At 36.2% G+C, this 16,297-nt stretch overlaps 2 protein-coding genes across 2 annotated transcripts; one reads left to right on the forward strand and one right to left on the reverse strand.

The window, feature by feature from the left end:
- Window positions 1-7,069: 7,069 nt before the first annotated feature.
- Window positions 7,070-12,002, forward strand: LOC109058387 (male-specific lethal 1 homolog). Its single transcript, XM_042767739.1, has 9 exons — window positions 7,070-7,319; window positions 7,868-8,555; window positions 8,994-9,175; window positions 9,282-9,592; window positions 9,671-9,735; window positions 10,077-10,144; window positions 10,691-10,818; window positions 10,938-11,010; window positions 11,093-12,002. Exons 2-9 carry the CDS (start codon window positions 7,941-7,943, stop codon window positions 11,181-11,183), a joined length of 1,533 nt encoding a protein of 510 aa, XP_042623673.1. The 5' UTR covers window positions 7,070-7,319; window positions 7,868-7,940; the 3' UTR covers window positions 11,184-12,002.
- Window positions 12,003-12,738: 736 nt separating this feature from the next.
- LOC109058427 (charged multivesicular body protein 2a-like) lies at window positions 12,739-15,642 on the reverse strand. Its single transcript, XM_019075613.2, has 6 exons — window positions 15,459-15,642; window positions 14,680-14,847; window positions 14,412-14,591; window positions 14,182-14,312; window positions 13,835-13,896; window positions 12,739-13,747 (listed from the first exon to the last, which is right to left on the reverse strand). The coding sequence occupies exons 2-6, from the start codon at window positions 14,845-14,847 to the stop codon at window positions 13,626-13,628; spliced, it is 663 nt and encodes a 220-aa protein (XP_018931158.2). The 5' UTR covers window positions 15,459-15,642; the 3' UTR covers window positions 12,739-13,625.
- Between the last annotated feature and the right edge of the window lie 655 nt (window positions 15,643-16,297).

Below are 16,297 nucleotides of genomic sequence, written 5' to 3' on the forward strand. Positions count from 1 at the left end.
ACATGACAGACATGGCCTCTAGTTACACTCCAGTACTGATAATTAAAAAAAGGAGGACCGAGAGAAATGTAGATCGCTCACCAAGGAACAGAGTCTATGACATCATTTGACATTTTGTTTAAAAACACACATGCACACAACACACACAGAATCTTCATAACTCAAGATGTTCCTGCTGCTAAGACAGGACAACTTTAGCCCTGCTGTGTTAGTGCTACAGACATGAATGATGTCTAAAATCATGTGGCATTTTAAGGAGAGGTGGTGCTTTTTTTTGTAAGTGATCAGACTTGCAATTTTCATCTGATGGACGATAAAACAGGCAAAAATCTAGTTGATATGGAGAGTCATATAGGGACCGGTATAATAGGTATTTACATAAGCTAAAAAGCACACAGAACACTTATGAAAATGAATAGCATATAGTATAATTTGCATATAAGACACAAATCTAGCTTGTTCAACATCTATTGTTTCAGAAGGGTGAAATTGAAAGCACATTTATGTAATTTGGCATGATCTACTTAGAATGGAAATCTCCACTGTTCTGTTTCTCTTCAAAAGGGGAGGCGCCCATAATCAGTGTTCAAGGTTTGAGATTAACAGAGGAATCTTTCAGGTTTAAGTCAGTTCAAGAGCTCATTTCTGTTATTTAAAACTCAAAAGATATTTCACATGAGATGCACATTACAAAGAATATTTCCAGTTCAATACAACTTAAGCCTATTTGAAAGCATTTGTGACATCATGTCGAATGCTTCACATTTCTGCCTTTAAATCCTCCAAACATTATCCTATTGCAATTGTGAGTACTTCATCATAACCTTGATTAAAGAAAACTTTGATTTAGATTTCTTGATTAAACAAAATACGAGTCAAAATTATTTCTTGTGCTAATCAAACTATGCCCCAAATGCTGTCAATTGAGCTTGTATTGAACCCAGAACATTAACTGCTCAACAGTGATTTGTAAAAAGGTTTGAGAATAATTTTGTTATGGTTAATCATGCAAACTGATGCTGACACACACACACATACACATACACACACACACACACACACACACACACACACACACACACACACACACACACACCTGGACTGGATATAATTCAAAAAATGCAGATTGCTTATTTCCCTGCAAAGAAAACAAACATTTTCTCAGAAAATTAATCCTTTCTTATTTGAGCTTTACTCAACACTCACTTTGTGATCAAAAGCACCACAACCTAATGTTTGCCAAATGCGTGAGTGATATTTTCCTTTCCCATTTTCGGAGTGCTTTGCTATGTGAGGTCCCATACCTTTTGATAGAGCATACTGAGAAAGAGCATGACATTTACCAGCATGTGAACACACACACACAAACATTCACATCCTCATTTCAGACTCTCATATGCAGGGCATAGGTAAATCCTGTCACACTGGCTGGTAGATTTCTGTGTTTTATATATTCAGGGACATCAACATAAAATACATATCCCTACCTGCATGAAATAACGTCTTTTCAAATGTTTGGAATCATCTTGGAAATGGGAGGAAGCACTTGTGCTCTTGCTTTGCACAGAATACATACAAGCATGAAAGAAAATCCCTTGCCTCTCAACACATCAGTTTATATCTTGCACATCAATCACAGGCCTGGCATTGGCACAATGTTAAACCTGGATCACAGGCTGCATAAACCACAGCTCATTGATATAGACTCTGGCATGAGTACATTCATCTTCTTCCCAGTTCACATATGTTACTGATCACCGTAGAACCAATCTGATTTACACACCCTCATCCCTTGTGTTTGAAAGGGTCAAAAGCCAAGATTCTAATTACGGTTAATTCAAAGTGCTAGTGAAATTGGGCTTCTGAGATGGTGACGACATGTTGGGGTTATAACGGTGTGATACAAATGCTGCAGAGCTGGAATACAGCCAAGAATGGTTTCAGGTTTTAGTCTTCATCCTTTATCTGTACATAATATTTCTCTCACCTGGCCTGAGGCATTCCAGTATGAACAATATTGCCATACTACAATGCCTGCTGTCACTGTAAACAGGAGAGTCGAGCTAGTTGTCACCGTTTTAACTTCAATTTATATTTTTCAGAATTGGCACCAATACCGTAAAATTGCAAGTTTTCACTGTTATTGCCTATAGGAAAAATACAACCCTCACGATAAGGACTTGCTATTAAATTAGATTTGTAAACAATAAAAGAATTATGAAATAGTAATAATATATAAGGTATAACATACAAAAACATCATAATTTTCCTTACTTTTGTTCTTCATTTGATTTCTTTTTGTGGCTTTTACATTCTCCTTACTCAGTCTTTCTTTTCAAATATGGTCTGTACTGTGGACAGACACACAACCCCTGTAATGATGAATCTGCCAGCCTGCATCTCTGGCTGTCTGGAGAGGACCTAGTTAAGACAGATTTGCACCCCAGGTCACAGAACCTCCAACTGGGCATGTTAGCCAGCAACAGTAGGCCTCCTTATCCCAGTGTTTAACCCTTACCCACCATGGCATTAATACAGAAGGGGGTGAAGTGTGGTGACCACCCTAACTGTTCTCTAATATTTGGACAAAGAGACATACATGTTTAGTGACAGCTTAAAGCCTAATAGCTTAGAGTGGTGACACTAATAAGCATTAATTAGTCTCATATGTGGCAGGGAAGAATTACAGCAGAAACAATGTACATTTTTATCCAAGTCTGGACATAAAGTACAACTGAAGAAAATTTATTTAAGGCCTCTTGTGAATGTGCCTATCAGCTTTTGTCCTTGTAGCCATTTATTTTATGGATTAAACATAACGAATCTTCACCTTGGTGATCTTGGTGACCTCAACAGGAGAGGTGAGTTGTCCGCTTGAAGGACTCACCCAGGATTTTTATATTAACATTAAGACTCCAGCTGACATTCTTCATGAGCCAAGCAAAACCCCCACTGCTTTTACACCTGAAGCCCCCTCTCTCCATCTCTCTCTTTTTTTCTCTCTCTCACAGAACAAGAAAAAAAAACTTGCATTCTCTATCCTCTCTTTCACCAGAAGGTATGCATCTGATTTTGCCAGAGAAAACTGAGACTTCTTTAGCAACACTTCATGTTCCGTAACATTATTTTACACACAAAATTTCTGATAATATATATATATATATATATATATATATATATATATATATATATATACAGTTCATTTTAGGATATATCAAACTGCAGGATGTTGCAACTGGCCAATCAAAATAAAGTACTTCAGAGTGCAATATAATAAAAAGAAATTATCTTTAATGAGGCACCAGAATGTTTAAATTCATATATTTGACACTTTGACTTCGAAATAACATTGACAATAACTTCGAATACATAAACATTGTCTTCACTTTATCAATTATCCATTCAAATTAATGCATTAATTCATTTGTGCATTTTATATAAATCTGCTCCAAATGAGACAGATATGGGCTTCATTAGTTTCTTTAATGCTTAGGTCAGGTCTATTCATCCCAGTGAGGGCATGACTGGAGAACATCATTCTGAAGGATATTCAGATGCACATAGATGAGCACCATTTCAAATGGCATATTCAACACACACCAAGGTAGCACTCTGATCCTGAACATCTGTATGCAGTTTCATTGGTAAAAGATCTCATAGATCTTGCCTGTATAGCTACAGACCTGTCTCTAATAACCGATAACAGATCACTCCAATCAGACTAAAGCTAGAGGAAGGCCTGCACCATCCAGACAGCTATTGGTTTAAATATCAGAAAATACACATCTTCAAAAGACATCCAGTGACATCCAAATTTTTTTTATTCTCATGCCTGTTCTGGCTTTAATTTCCTGCCTTAGGAGAAGGGTGTGTATGAATGTGTGTGTAGACCTGGAAGCATGAGCAGAACGTCACATGGCTCTGGTTTAGGTGGAAAATCAAACACAGTTGTGGGCAGGCACCAATTTAACCAAAATAGGTGCTTTAATCATTTTTATGGATAGTGGGAGTTTACAACCTTTATATGTATTTATGTACTCTCAGACTAGGAGAGAGGCATAAATCATGCGGTCACTGCAGGAGAGGAGAAGAGATTGGAATAAAGGACAGAGGAGGAGATGGAAGGACAGAAAATGAAAGAGAGAGCCAAGAGTAAAAAGGTTAGAAGTAAAGAAAAGCATGATTTAAAAAATAAAAAAAAAATTTGACAAAGCTGTCCTGGTTTATTCAAACATCACTCAAAATTATTATATATCTGACAGAAGCTTACTGAAATTTATTTTTATTATTTATAATTACACTGAAGGACTCAACGTTTACTCTTAATGTGGGTGGGATAGGGTGCCAAACGCTAGGTAATTCACCTTCATTAGATTAAATGAACAGAGCCCATTAGTCTCCTTTATTACAGACTTATTAGGCCATTAGATAACGGCCAGGTGTTGGCATGCAAAAAAGAGCGATTTTGTCACCTTAAAGTGAACTTTGTTGTGATGGAACTCAAAAAGCTTTCTCCATCCCTCCCACACAGAGTATTTTACAAGTCAACTCCGACCGCTGCAGGAATAATAATAGGGTTGGTTTTGGAGGTTGAAAATAAACAGGACGGGTCCTTGAGCTGTAAACCTGGGTTGGGAGTGTTGTTTTTGTTTCCATGGCTTTCAAAGCTCCACTGAGAGCTCATGGAGAATTGATTGTGTCTGAGTCACTCCCTCCACCTGGTTACGAGACCTTTTTGTTTGTTTTTCGCCCATTTGCTTGTCGGCCCAAAGAGGTACGTCTGACCCCTTTGTGTCCCCTCATACCACACTCACATTCACATTTTGGTAATTAATAAAAGTCATTGATTCACATAGAGTTTATGGAGACTAAAAGCAGGGCATTCAAATGCCAGTTCAAAAGACTAACAAACAAGATGAGTTAGGCTATGTGTACACGAGGGAGGTAAAAAGAGCAGATATCTACCAATAAAAAGCATAAATAGAAAAAAAATATCGTTTTGATCTGTTACATAAAGCGATCTGTGATGATGTCCTAATTCTGGCAGAAAAGAAATCAGTGAATGTAAAAATATAGACGATCACAGTATTCACCAACCTTCAGGATCCACTGTTCTGAATCGACCCCTTTGGCTAAACCTGAACCTATTTAACACCGGACTGGAGGCTGGCGGCCAAACGTGCTAACTGTGCAGCAAGAGATTGCAGAGTCTCCACTGTGCCAAACTGTGTTGAAATTAACCCAGTAATCAGAAACATTATGTTCTTATGGGGAGAGCCCAGGCGACTGGCAGATGGCTAAGAGCATTAGAGAGATACCTGCCAAACGTTAGCCTGCTCTCTCCTCCTGGTGTGAAAGCCATTGTGACGAGGAGAGAGGGGCACCCCTGTGTGTCCTCAGCATATGGTGGGGTAAATATTGACTGATATTATAATTATGAACAGCATCATGCACATGCTCAGATATTCAATACTAAAGCAGACACATACTGGAGGAGAGCCATTTGAAAATTATGCTGGCAGAAGAGAATATGACAGATGCCACAAGACCTGTAGCTGTCTATTGTGCATACTGTGGTTTAATATTGCAATGCAAACCATGATAAGTGAAGAATCACTTCGGCTACTGTTTCTCTCTTTACCTCTGATTTGTTTCTTTTTTCCTATCTTTCTGTTCTGTGTAGAAGAATATTGCAATATGGACATGAACAGCTTGTGAACACAGAGAAACAGATTCATATATACATTGATCTGGTCCATTACTGTCTTTTACTCACTTCAGTTTGCATAAGTCAAGTGAGATAATAATTGTTTTCCTTTTTAAAGCCCCCCTCTTTCTGGGTTGCATCAAAACTACGAGAGAATGAGTTATGCTTTATGCAATAAAAATGTGCAATATCCTTATATTTATTTGTTACCCCTTCATCCTAGTACATCCCTGCATCTCCCTCTATTCTATTCCATTATCATCTATAGAACAACTGTTCATACAATTTATTTATTTTGCAATATTTGTATTTTTTGGGTGTTTTTTTTTTTTGTCTGTGTGTGTTGTTTTTGTCTCTGTACTGGAAGCTTATGTCACTAAAACAAATTCCTTGTATGCGCAAGCATAGTTGGCAATAAAGCTCTTTCTGATTCTGAGTTAGAATTAGAAAATGATTATCAATTGTATTATATCTCCCCCTGCTGGTGACACAAGTTAAACACATGTAAACGCATGTAATCTCATGCTGCTGAAACCAGCAGGTGAAATAAACTCCATTTGAATTAGATTTTTGAAATCATTATCTTTTCAAATTTATAATTTTTCCTTATCAGCTAATACATATGAACGCTTTTTACAAATGTAGACTTTTTACTAATTTCAAACACACAAAAACATAATGTATCCGAAAAAAAAAACACAACAATTTTTTGGCAACAAACACTATTTTACAATAAGTGGGTAATTTTTTCTTCAAAGTGATGGGTGAAATACTGTCATTAAAGTTGTATCAATGCAAAAAATACACCTGGACATACGCTCAATGTCAACTGAATACAGAGAAAAAGAGTTTTCAATCATTTGCTAAAGACTGAAAAAAATATATATATTTTTTAAAGTAGAAGACAGAAAAACATGGTACGAGAGTATACAAATTAAAAGTCATTGCAAATGGACGTCGTTCTGCTTGCTTTTTAACTGAAGATGAAATGATGTTGAGATACGTTTTAAATTCTTTCAGAAAGATCGGGAAAAATCGGTTGTTGTTAGTGAACTTACATTTGTGGATATAAAATTTGCAAAGATACATTTATAACAAAGCAAGCATTGTTTTAGTAGAATAAGAATCATATAGTGTACTTAAATAATGTCTTTAAAATTAATAATAATAATAATAATAATAATAATAATAATAAACCGAACGGAGTGCAAAACGTCAGAGGAAATGACGCTGGGGAAGGTCGCTTCCTCAAGTGTGCACAGCATGATCATGATCCCCATATTTTTTTCTCAGACGGACAATTAGCGTTCCAATACCAGAACTATCCTGAGTAGTTTACCTATGTTAAAGTAACTATACTCAGTTTAAGTGCATAGAAACTTTTATACGCACACTGCCTTTTAATATCGCTGGAAAGCCCCTTCACTCTGAATGTAAACACGTCCTGAGACGGCGCATGCGCACTGAGTCAAACGCACTCGTATGTTGGAACATTGTGCAGATTCAAGCTTGAAAATGGGGGACAAACAGCAATAAAAGTAAAGTAGAAGGCTTAATTAAAACGCGTTTCTCCAGATCATTGGGATTTTATCGTGGGCGAACCAGCAACTATGTAAGAAATGCGGCATGGATTCAAACTCGTAGTGCAGCAAAAACGACTTTATTTTATTACCTCGTTTGCTAACAGCGGCTAGCTAGCAATGAAGATCAAAATGGAGGCGGGCTATTTATTATTAGCTCGAGTTAAAATGGTTCATACCTCTTGAACGATATGCGTCACAGCGTTTAATAAGCAGATCCACATGTAGCTTTAGTATTATTGTAATAGATGTGTGCATGTCTTCACCCGAGCGCAACCGGTAGTGAGCTGCAGTGATCTGTTGTTTATGACCAAACATCTGATTTCTAGCCTGTAGACAACTTAATATCGTAACAGATAGTATGTGAATGGTTTTGGTGTTTTATTTAGTCTACGCTTACTCAGTAGATTTATTTTAACTTTATACAGAAGGTTAGGTTCCATGTATAGAAAGGAAGGATATACTTACAGTCTACAGAATTCAAGGAGATCCTCAAAACAATGAGTTGGAATTAAAATATCCGTCACTTTGTTATTATATTGATTCTAATTGTTTTTTTTTTTTTTTTTTTCTTGTACAGGTCTGCAGACACACCATTGTTGATATCAACTCTATAGGAGCCATGGTTCATGAGGTAGAGGCTTTTGTTCGTCATGAATATGCGACCCGAATGCTTTTCTAAAGTGGGATTGTACTCAAACAACTGTGACTTAAGCCCATCTCAAACAAGACACCCAGTTAGTGTCCGAAGAGAGATTGGAGATCCTTTCGGTGACACTCCTGACAGGACCAGACAACATCCGATCTTGGACAAGACTCTGGGTGGGAAAGCTGAACGGACTTCATTGCCTTTAAAGCCTGGCAGAGAGTTGGCTGTCGCTTCAGAGGCTGGCTCTGTGGGCACAGAAACACTGTCATCTCAAGCTAAACAAATGGGGGGTGAAGGCACCCCTGTAAAAAGTAAAACTCCTTTTGGACAGACCAACACCATTGATAACAAGCCAGAGTTTGTATCCATGAATTCACATAGTAATTCTAGAGACCCTGTGGGTGAGAAAAGTGCCAAAGGGTTAGAGACTATGGGGGTGTCTAATGAAAACTCAGAGGGCAAAAGGACGAATATGAGGAAAATCAGCAGTCATCCTCACGCACAAGCCACTTGCCTGAAACAACTGCTTCTGCTTCAGCTGGACTTGATAGAGCAACAACAGCAACAGCTGCAGTCTAAGGACAAGGAAATAGATGAACTCAAATCAGACAGAGACACGGTATGTATGCAAGCGTTGGGGTCAGTGAGATTTTTAAAATGAGCACAAATGAAATGTTCTTTTGAACTTTCCATTCATCAAAGAAATCCTGGAAAAAAGATGCATCACAGTTTCCACAAAAATATTAAGCAGCACAACTGTTTTCGAAACTGATAATAAATAAGAAATGTTTCTTGAGTACCAAATCAGAATATTCGAATGATTTCTAAAGGAGTATGTGACACTGGAGTAATGGCTGCTGAAAATTCAGCTAGAATAAATTACATTTAAGAATACATTAAAATAGCGATATTTTAAATTGCGCTTATTTCACAATAATACTGTATTTACTGTGTTTTTGATAAATGCACCCTTGGTTTATTGTTTATACTTGCAACCATTTTCTCATTCGGAAGACTTATGATTTTTTTCTAATGTATTTGTCCTGCCTTGAAACAGTTGCTTGCCCGAATTGAGCGGATGGAGCGCCGTTTGCAGTTGTTAAGTAAGGAACCACGTGACAAGAGGCTCTTCCAGCCACTAGAGAGATGGGTTCCTGACAGCGATGACTTTTGGGAATCACATTTGGGTGACAGCCCTCAATCTCAGGCGTCTAAGTCAAGTGGCAAAGTGCAAAAGAGGTAAGACTGGGAAATTCACCTGTTAATCACTCTTTCCTGTTATTTTCCTCTTCTGGCTTCTTGTGGCTTCTGCTTGACTGTCGTGACTTGTAAATACTCTGCCTAGGAAGTTCAGCTTGTTAGATGCAAAGAATCAGAGGTCAAGGGGTAAGACCTCAAAAATGACCCCACAAAAATTAGAGACAGAAGGGACATCACCATGTCAGCGGGACCTACGAAACAAGGAGACCCCAGAGAAGACAAATGTTGTGAAATCCTCTGGGCAAATGGACCCGCAGCCAGAGGGAGAGGAAGACAGCAAAGAAACGGAAGATCTTCCGTACATGACAACAACTGAGATGTACCTCTGCTGCTGGCAGCAACCTCCAGCCTCTCCATTAAGGGATGAGTCTCCAAAGAAGGAAGAGGATGTTGCAAGTATGTGCTTGGCTCAAATGCAAAATGGCAGCTGTAAACATTGATTTACAAATTGTAATACAAACATTTTTTCCTCAGTCCCATCATGGAGGGAAAACACAATGGAACCCCTTCAGGAGGAAGAGGCTGTTGACATCCCTGAAGTACGAGTCATCATTTGCGTCATATATGTATTATACATAAATCATTTACTCACTTCACTCATGTTGTTCCAAACCTGTATAAATTTCTTTTTTTATCTGTTGAATACAGAAGGAGATATTTTGAAGAATGTTGGTAAACATACAGTTGATAGTAGCTATTGATGACCTTAGTATTTGGTTCAATGGTTGTTTGGTTACCAACATTCTTCAAAATATATTGTGTGCTCAAAAGTAAAAAATAAACTTGAGAGTGAGTAAATAATGACAAAATTTTCATTTTTGTTTGAACTATTCCTTTAATTACAAGGCCTATTGTCATTTGTCCATCTTTTTTTATTTAGAATCTTGATGACAATGTTTTTCTGAAGCGGCACGCAAAGTTAGAACTGGATGAGAAGAGACGAAAAAGGTGAGATTTATTTTTAGACAATTGTTTACTGATCTGTGTTCGTGGCATCAACCCATTTTTGACCCTTTTGTTTTCGTTTTTTCATGCACATTCAAATGTTTTTTGAAGGTTTTGAAATCTCTTGTGCTTCATCTTCATATATTTGTTCATAAATACATATTATTACAATTTAAAATAAACTGTTGTCTGTTTTAATAAAGTTTAAAATGCACATTTCTGTGATGGCAAAGCTGAATTTTCAGCAGCCATTATTACTTTAGCGTTCAGTGTCACATGGTCCTTGCATGACGTGAATTATGAGTTATATTGTGATATTTAATTGAGACTAAAACTCAGCATACCTACTTAAATATATGCATATATAATAATAAAGATGACAGTTGCAGCTTGTGGTTAACGGAGTTCCCTTAACAGACAAGTTTTCTTCACAACAAATATAGTGATATACTTCAAATGAATAACTGTCATTAAAAGTTCACTGTTTATGTACAGTTATTAACTGTTTGAAACAACACTTTTAATTTTCTTGCTCTTTTCTTCTCTTAGATGGGACATTCAGAGAATACGTGAACAGCGTATGCTTCAAAGACTGCAGCAGCGCATGGAGAAGAAAAAGACAAATGTTCAGGAGAGCGAGCCAGAGTTGTTCTCGTTTTATCCTGATGTGGACAATGGTATGTCTTTTAGATTCATTTTATAAAATAGTATTTTTGTATTGTCTTTATAAACGAAAAAGCTGTTATCATATACCGTATTTTCTTTATTTATTCCATATTACTTTCCTCTTGTACAGTGGAGGCCATCATGGTAACACCCTTTCTGCCAGTAGTGGCATTTGGTCGGCCTTTGCCCAGTTTGCCTCAACAGTAAGAAATATCTCTTGATTAACATATAACTGCTTTTAAATACTGTTTAAGTGTCATATAACAATCATTTGCTGTCTGCCAGAAATTTTGAGCTGCCCTGGCTTGATGAAAGAAGTCGATGTCGCATTGAAAACCAAAAGAAACAAACACCTCACAGGACCTGTCGCAAATGAGTTGCACATGTTCTTGCTATGTGTCCGAGTTGAGTACCACACAGAGGAAAGCTACTTCATGTCTTGTGGCAGAACATGGGGTTGAAGCAGGCAAAGCGGGGTTTGTTCAATCAAGTGACAGAATATTAGCTCATCATTACGGTTTTGTGTCCACCTGCCTTCTGCTCGCACAGAGACTGTTTAGGCGGGAAAGAAATGGCAGCATTGCAGCTGTGTATTCATTTTATTGTGCCCTGATAATAAAGCACTAACTGCCCAGCTAACTGCTATTTTAGTTCCCTCACAGTCAGTGTGTGGCCTTGATTAAATCCTTTTCTTGTAGTCCTGTTCTGTGTACTTTCACTGAGGCTAAGTGATATTGATTATTGCAGGCTCCACTGCAAATACTGTTTTTTAATGTGCACTAAACTGTGGTTATGGAGTACTGCTGCACATTTGCATGTAATGCCTCAATGTTTGTGTTGAGAGTGACTTTTTAAAAGAGCTTTTGTTTTTGCAAATGTAATTGTGCATGATAAATCTTATGCCTAAAAATGTACATATTTTTGTAAACATAGTGTAGTTGTTTAGAGGGAAAGAAATTGTCAGGACTGTAGTAAGGATGCTAAAATGTGTAGATGAATGCCCCGATGTAAAAGAGTAAGTAAGAATTGTGTGTATGGCCATTCAAGTGTCTCTGAAGCTGTTCAGCATCCCATGCAGGTCTAAAGACAATGCCCTTTATGTTATTTTTGGATCAGTTAGTTGGTCTGATGATGTTGTTTTCGTTGTACCTCAACCTTCTTATTGAAAATACATATATTTTATCTTAAAACCTTATCCATGTCCAGAAGTGTTGCTAGTCTTTATTCATTTTGCATAAATTCAGTGTCTCATGGGATTTATTTCAGGCCATTTCCTAAACATATTCTTAAAAGTGATAATCTGGTTTTGTGTGTAAAACACTTTTTTTTTTCCCCTGAATGTCTACAACTGGACCTCTGTAAATATCTTTACTGAGACACATTGGCTGTAAATAAGGAAAACATTGCTGTTATTTTTTTATTTAATTTCAGAAAAGTGTTGTTTGTTCAGCATAGATATTATATTGATAGCATTATTTACAAAATAAGAATTTTTGTTTTTCAAAAAAAAAAAAAAAACTCACTTTGTGATTTCCTAATTGACACTCAGTTTTTAATGTCTTACGTCTCCATATTTGTCCTTACTGTAATATTTATTTTATTATTATTATTTGTTTCAAATCACTTGATTTGGCATCTTAGCATTACAAAGATATAATTTGGTCAAGATTGTGAAAACAGATCATATTTATTCCAAGACTAAATATTTAACTATTTTGTGTTTTTCAAATATTATAAAAATTATACCATTTATTCTTGTGTTTGTATACAAAAGTCAATTTGGGGGGAAATTAATTGTGATGTTTTTTTCTTAATTTGGTGAAATGCACAAACTAATTTGTGCTAATTATCCATGCGCGCAACAGTATATGTGACAGCAACTGTAAAACATTTTCAACACCAGATATCACAGAACACACTCATTCACTTCATAGTATGAAAAATTTTTATTGAACCACAAAAAAAATAAGAAATAATTTTTCAAAATATACCACCTCTTGAGTCACCATGAGATAAATACACTAATATTTCTTTTTTTAAATTTCAATAAGTCTTTAGATTATTTTCTCGACAAAACGAGCTTTGGAAAACTGCCTCAAATAATTTTTTCTTTTTTAATTAAATGACCAAAGTTATTGTGAGATGTTGTGAGAAGTTTATGAAAGTTTGTAGTTTACTGAACAGGCCTGGATAAACAGAGATTCGATCACTTTGAGAAAAAAAAAAAAAAACCTATATAAACCACCACATTTATTATATGTAGGTATTTACTACTAAAAGATCAAGATGAATGTATTATTAGAAGATTGTGATAGTATAATACCACAGGTATTTGAAAGGTAATTCTCTTGTATGAACAGATTGAAAACTGGAGTGACTCCATTTTACACTATTTATATAAAAGATTAGTATCAGCATCTATATATATATCATAATTAAAAGATGATGTGTGATAAACCAGTTTTTATAGTAATGAAATATTTAGTGTTAAGGTATCCTCAAAAGATCAAGTTGGAATCTCAGAGTAACAGATTCTTTTGTTGATTTTATCTCCTTCAAAAAGGATGTGTCTAAACAGAAGGCTTGAGATCAGTATGATGCATTGCATCTTCATTTGGGTTATGTGTTTGGTAATATTTCTACAGCACATCATAAAAGGAGACAGAAAAAACAAAAATAACGCATTAAAGCGTCTAATGTCAAGAAAAAAACTGCATTCACATCCTCCCTCTTTTCTTTGAATCAGTCTACATTTTAGTGAAGCAAGCTTTGAGCAAACAGTTCCGAATCCAACCCCTTACTTAAAGAGCTTTCATTCTCAGTCTCTCCTGAGGTTGTTCAGCCTTGCCTCCAAGTCAGCGTCAGCATCTGCCAGCGTAGCCTGTGGTTCAGCCTTCTTCCCAGTTGCAACCGAGAGATTTCCTCCAGTAGAAGGCAGGGCTGTTTGAATCAAATAATAGGGGTAATATACGAACGGCACAGGGTGTAATTTTATGGCATGGTAACCGTGGTGTCTTTTATGCTTACTTGAAAGTTCGTCAGAAAGATTCAAACCCAGCTCATCCAGAACTTGAGAAACCACAGCATCACTACAATCAAAGCCAAAAGTGTGCACGTCAGCATATAAATTATTATTATTATCAATGCATAACAGTTATACTTTATATTTCTGTGGAACCCTGTTTTTTTTTTCTTTTTTCCAGAATTCTTTGATGAACAAAAAGTTCAAAAGAACAACGTTTAAAGCAAACAGAAAACTAAAATTTTAATTAAAAATGTCTTTACTGTCTCTTTTGATCAATGCATTCTTGCTGAATAAAAGTGGAATAAATTGATATATAGATACACACACATATATATATTTTTTTTCTCACCTCTCCTCTTCATCGTCTTCATCCCCCATTGCATCATCAATTGCATCGTTCATCATCTCCTCCTTCATGTCCATGATTTCACTTTGGCGCTCAAACTCCATCATGATCTTCTGAATCTGTGGCAACTTCAACTGCATTGAGAGGAAAAGCAAATCACATCAACAAATGCATATCAACAAGCTGACTGTCAGCAAGAGAAACAGAAACTGAAAATGCTATAGCACATATACCTGTCTGTTCATGGTGGCCATAGCTTTGGTGACTCCTTTCATGGCCTGCGCCATGCTGTTGTTTGATTTGAGGGTTTGGATTTTAAGGCTGACAGCTTGAATATTGGCTCTCATCATGATGAATTTCTTGACGTATCGTCTTGTACGCACCAAGTCCTTGGCCATGATCTTCACAGCATCCTGTCGGACAAAGAATGTTACTTGCACTCAAGCGAGACTTCACAGATCTGGTAGTGACATCTGGATGTCAATTTAAAACTCTCCTTACCATCTGTCCTTGTTTGGCCATTTTCTTAATGTCAGCAATTATCTTCTTTTCCTGTTGCTCCAGTCTCTGGCGTTCTTTGTCTAGATCTCTCATTGCTCTATTTAGCGCTCTCTGATTCTGTCTGAGCATCTCCTCCGGAGTCTTTCTTTTTCCAAACAGGAACTCCATCTGACATGAACAAATTCAATAAAGAGAAAAGAAAAAAAGACCAGACTGTTAGCAGTTTGAAGGAAAATTGGAAGGGTTTCCAGAATCTGCTAAAAGTCCAAATGGGACTAAGAAAGATGATTAAGTCACAGAAAAGGAATTCAGATTTCCACATGCGATTTGATGACGGTGACTCTCAGTCACGTGATGCCATGACATCACTGTTTGCAGGTATGTCATATGGGACTGTTAACAAGTGGTTTCTACAGCTAACTTTACTGGCAAATTGAAATATTTTACACGCTATGAATCAAGTGACATGCTGTAATAGCTGTCATATTGTTCTCTTCCTTCTTAATTTAAAATTGAGAAATGAGCTTATATATGTGTTATATGTTCTCAATGATAATGAACTGGGCCATTCAGCACAATAAACACCGAAACTTGCTCGAAACACTCAAAAGGACGACGATAATTCAGACTGAAACTTTGAAAAATAACATGTTAAAAGATTTTTCGTCTGTAAAAATGACCAAGACCCTTGTCAAATAATAACAATAAGATCTGTTGCTAAAATTAGCTTAGGAAAATAAAGAAAACCCGGAGGCCTGTAATATCGCTCTCATGTTTACCTTGACTGTTCTTAATGTGGAAACCGTCCACCAGAGATGCCAGTAACGTTAGCTGAACAGGCCGAATATCACACCGTCGTTTGTTTCTTTTTCTACACCTTATTGAAAGTTACAGTTCGTCGATCCACCCGATTGTTTTCTCCACTCTAAAACTTCTTCCGCATATGAATGTCAATACTTCCTTTGTATAGGTCTACGTCACAGGAAATGCGTCATACAATACTTTCCACAAACAACAGAGACATTTATTTCAGGAAGGCAAAAATTTCTGATATTAATTTGGAAAGCGACCTGGTCAAATCCTTACAAATTTTGTATTTTGAACAAAGTTAAAGAGGTACATACGTTAACTTTGTATTCTATTTTAATATACTTTTAAAATTTACCCATGTAAAGTAGCTCTTTACATGGGTAAATTTTAAAAGTATTTTGAAAGTATATTAAAATAGAATAAAAAGTTAAAGAACGTGGACATTGACAATAATTGTATTTTCAATAATTGCATTTTTTTTTATGAGGAAGACTTTTCTCATTTATTTTATAATTGTGATTTTTCTTTTAGATTTTGGTCCGCTGTTAGTGCCTTTTTATTTGTTCAAATAAATGTTAATTACATGCTCTCTTTTAAAGATGTTATTTGCACTTATTCACAAAAAAGCAAAATGATTAAGTGTGTTGTTAACTTTAACATTTTGCAAGGTAAATATTACATTTATTTAAAAAAATGCGAAATGCATACCAAAATGTAATTTATTTTTATTAGAAATGGAATCTTTGAAAGAGTCTCTAATGCAAATTAATAACAAAAAGAATGACATACTGTTAAATTTCCTGAAGGA

This window comes from Cyprinus carpio, chromosome A12 (assembly GCF_018340385.1).
Source record: "Cyprinus carpio isolate SPL01 chromosome A12, ASM1834038v1, whole genome shotgun sequence".
In the NCBI taxonomy this organism is placed as follows: Eukaryota; Metazoa; Chordata; class Actinopteri; order Cypriniformes; family Cyprinidae; genus Cyprinus; species Cyprinus carpio.

What these genes read in the sequence shown, in the direction of transcription:
- LOC109058387 (XM_042767739.1), top strand. Translation starts at nt 7,941, where the DNA reads ATGAATATGCGACCCGAATGCTTTTCTAAAGTGGGATTGTACTCAAAC. An exon ending in GAAGGAAGAGGATGTTGCAA is followed by an intron (nt 9,593 to 9,670) that starts GTATGTGCTTGG and finishes TTTTTTCCTCAG; the next exon opens with TCCCATCATGGAGGGAAAAC. An exon ending in TTGCCCAGTTTGCCTCAACA is followed by an intron (nt 11,011 to 11,092) that starts GTAAGAAATATC and finishes GCTGTCTGCCAG; the next exon opens with AAATTTTGAGCTGCCCTGGC.
- LOC109058427 (XM_019075613.2), bottom strand. Translation starts at nt 14,847, where the DNA reads ATGGAGTTCCTGTTTGGAAAAAGAAAGACTCCGGAGGAGATGCTCAGA. An exon ending in TGGCCAAACAAGGACAGATG is followed by an intron (nt 14,592 to 14,679) that starts GTAAGGAGAGTT and finishes TTTGTCCGACAG; the next exon opens with GATGCTGTGAAGATCATGGC. An exon ending in TGGCCACCATGAACAGACAG is followed by an intron (nt 14,313 to 14,411) that starts GTATATGTGCTA and finishes CTCTCAATGCAG; the next exon opens with TTGAAGTTGCCACAGATTCA.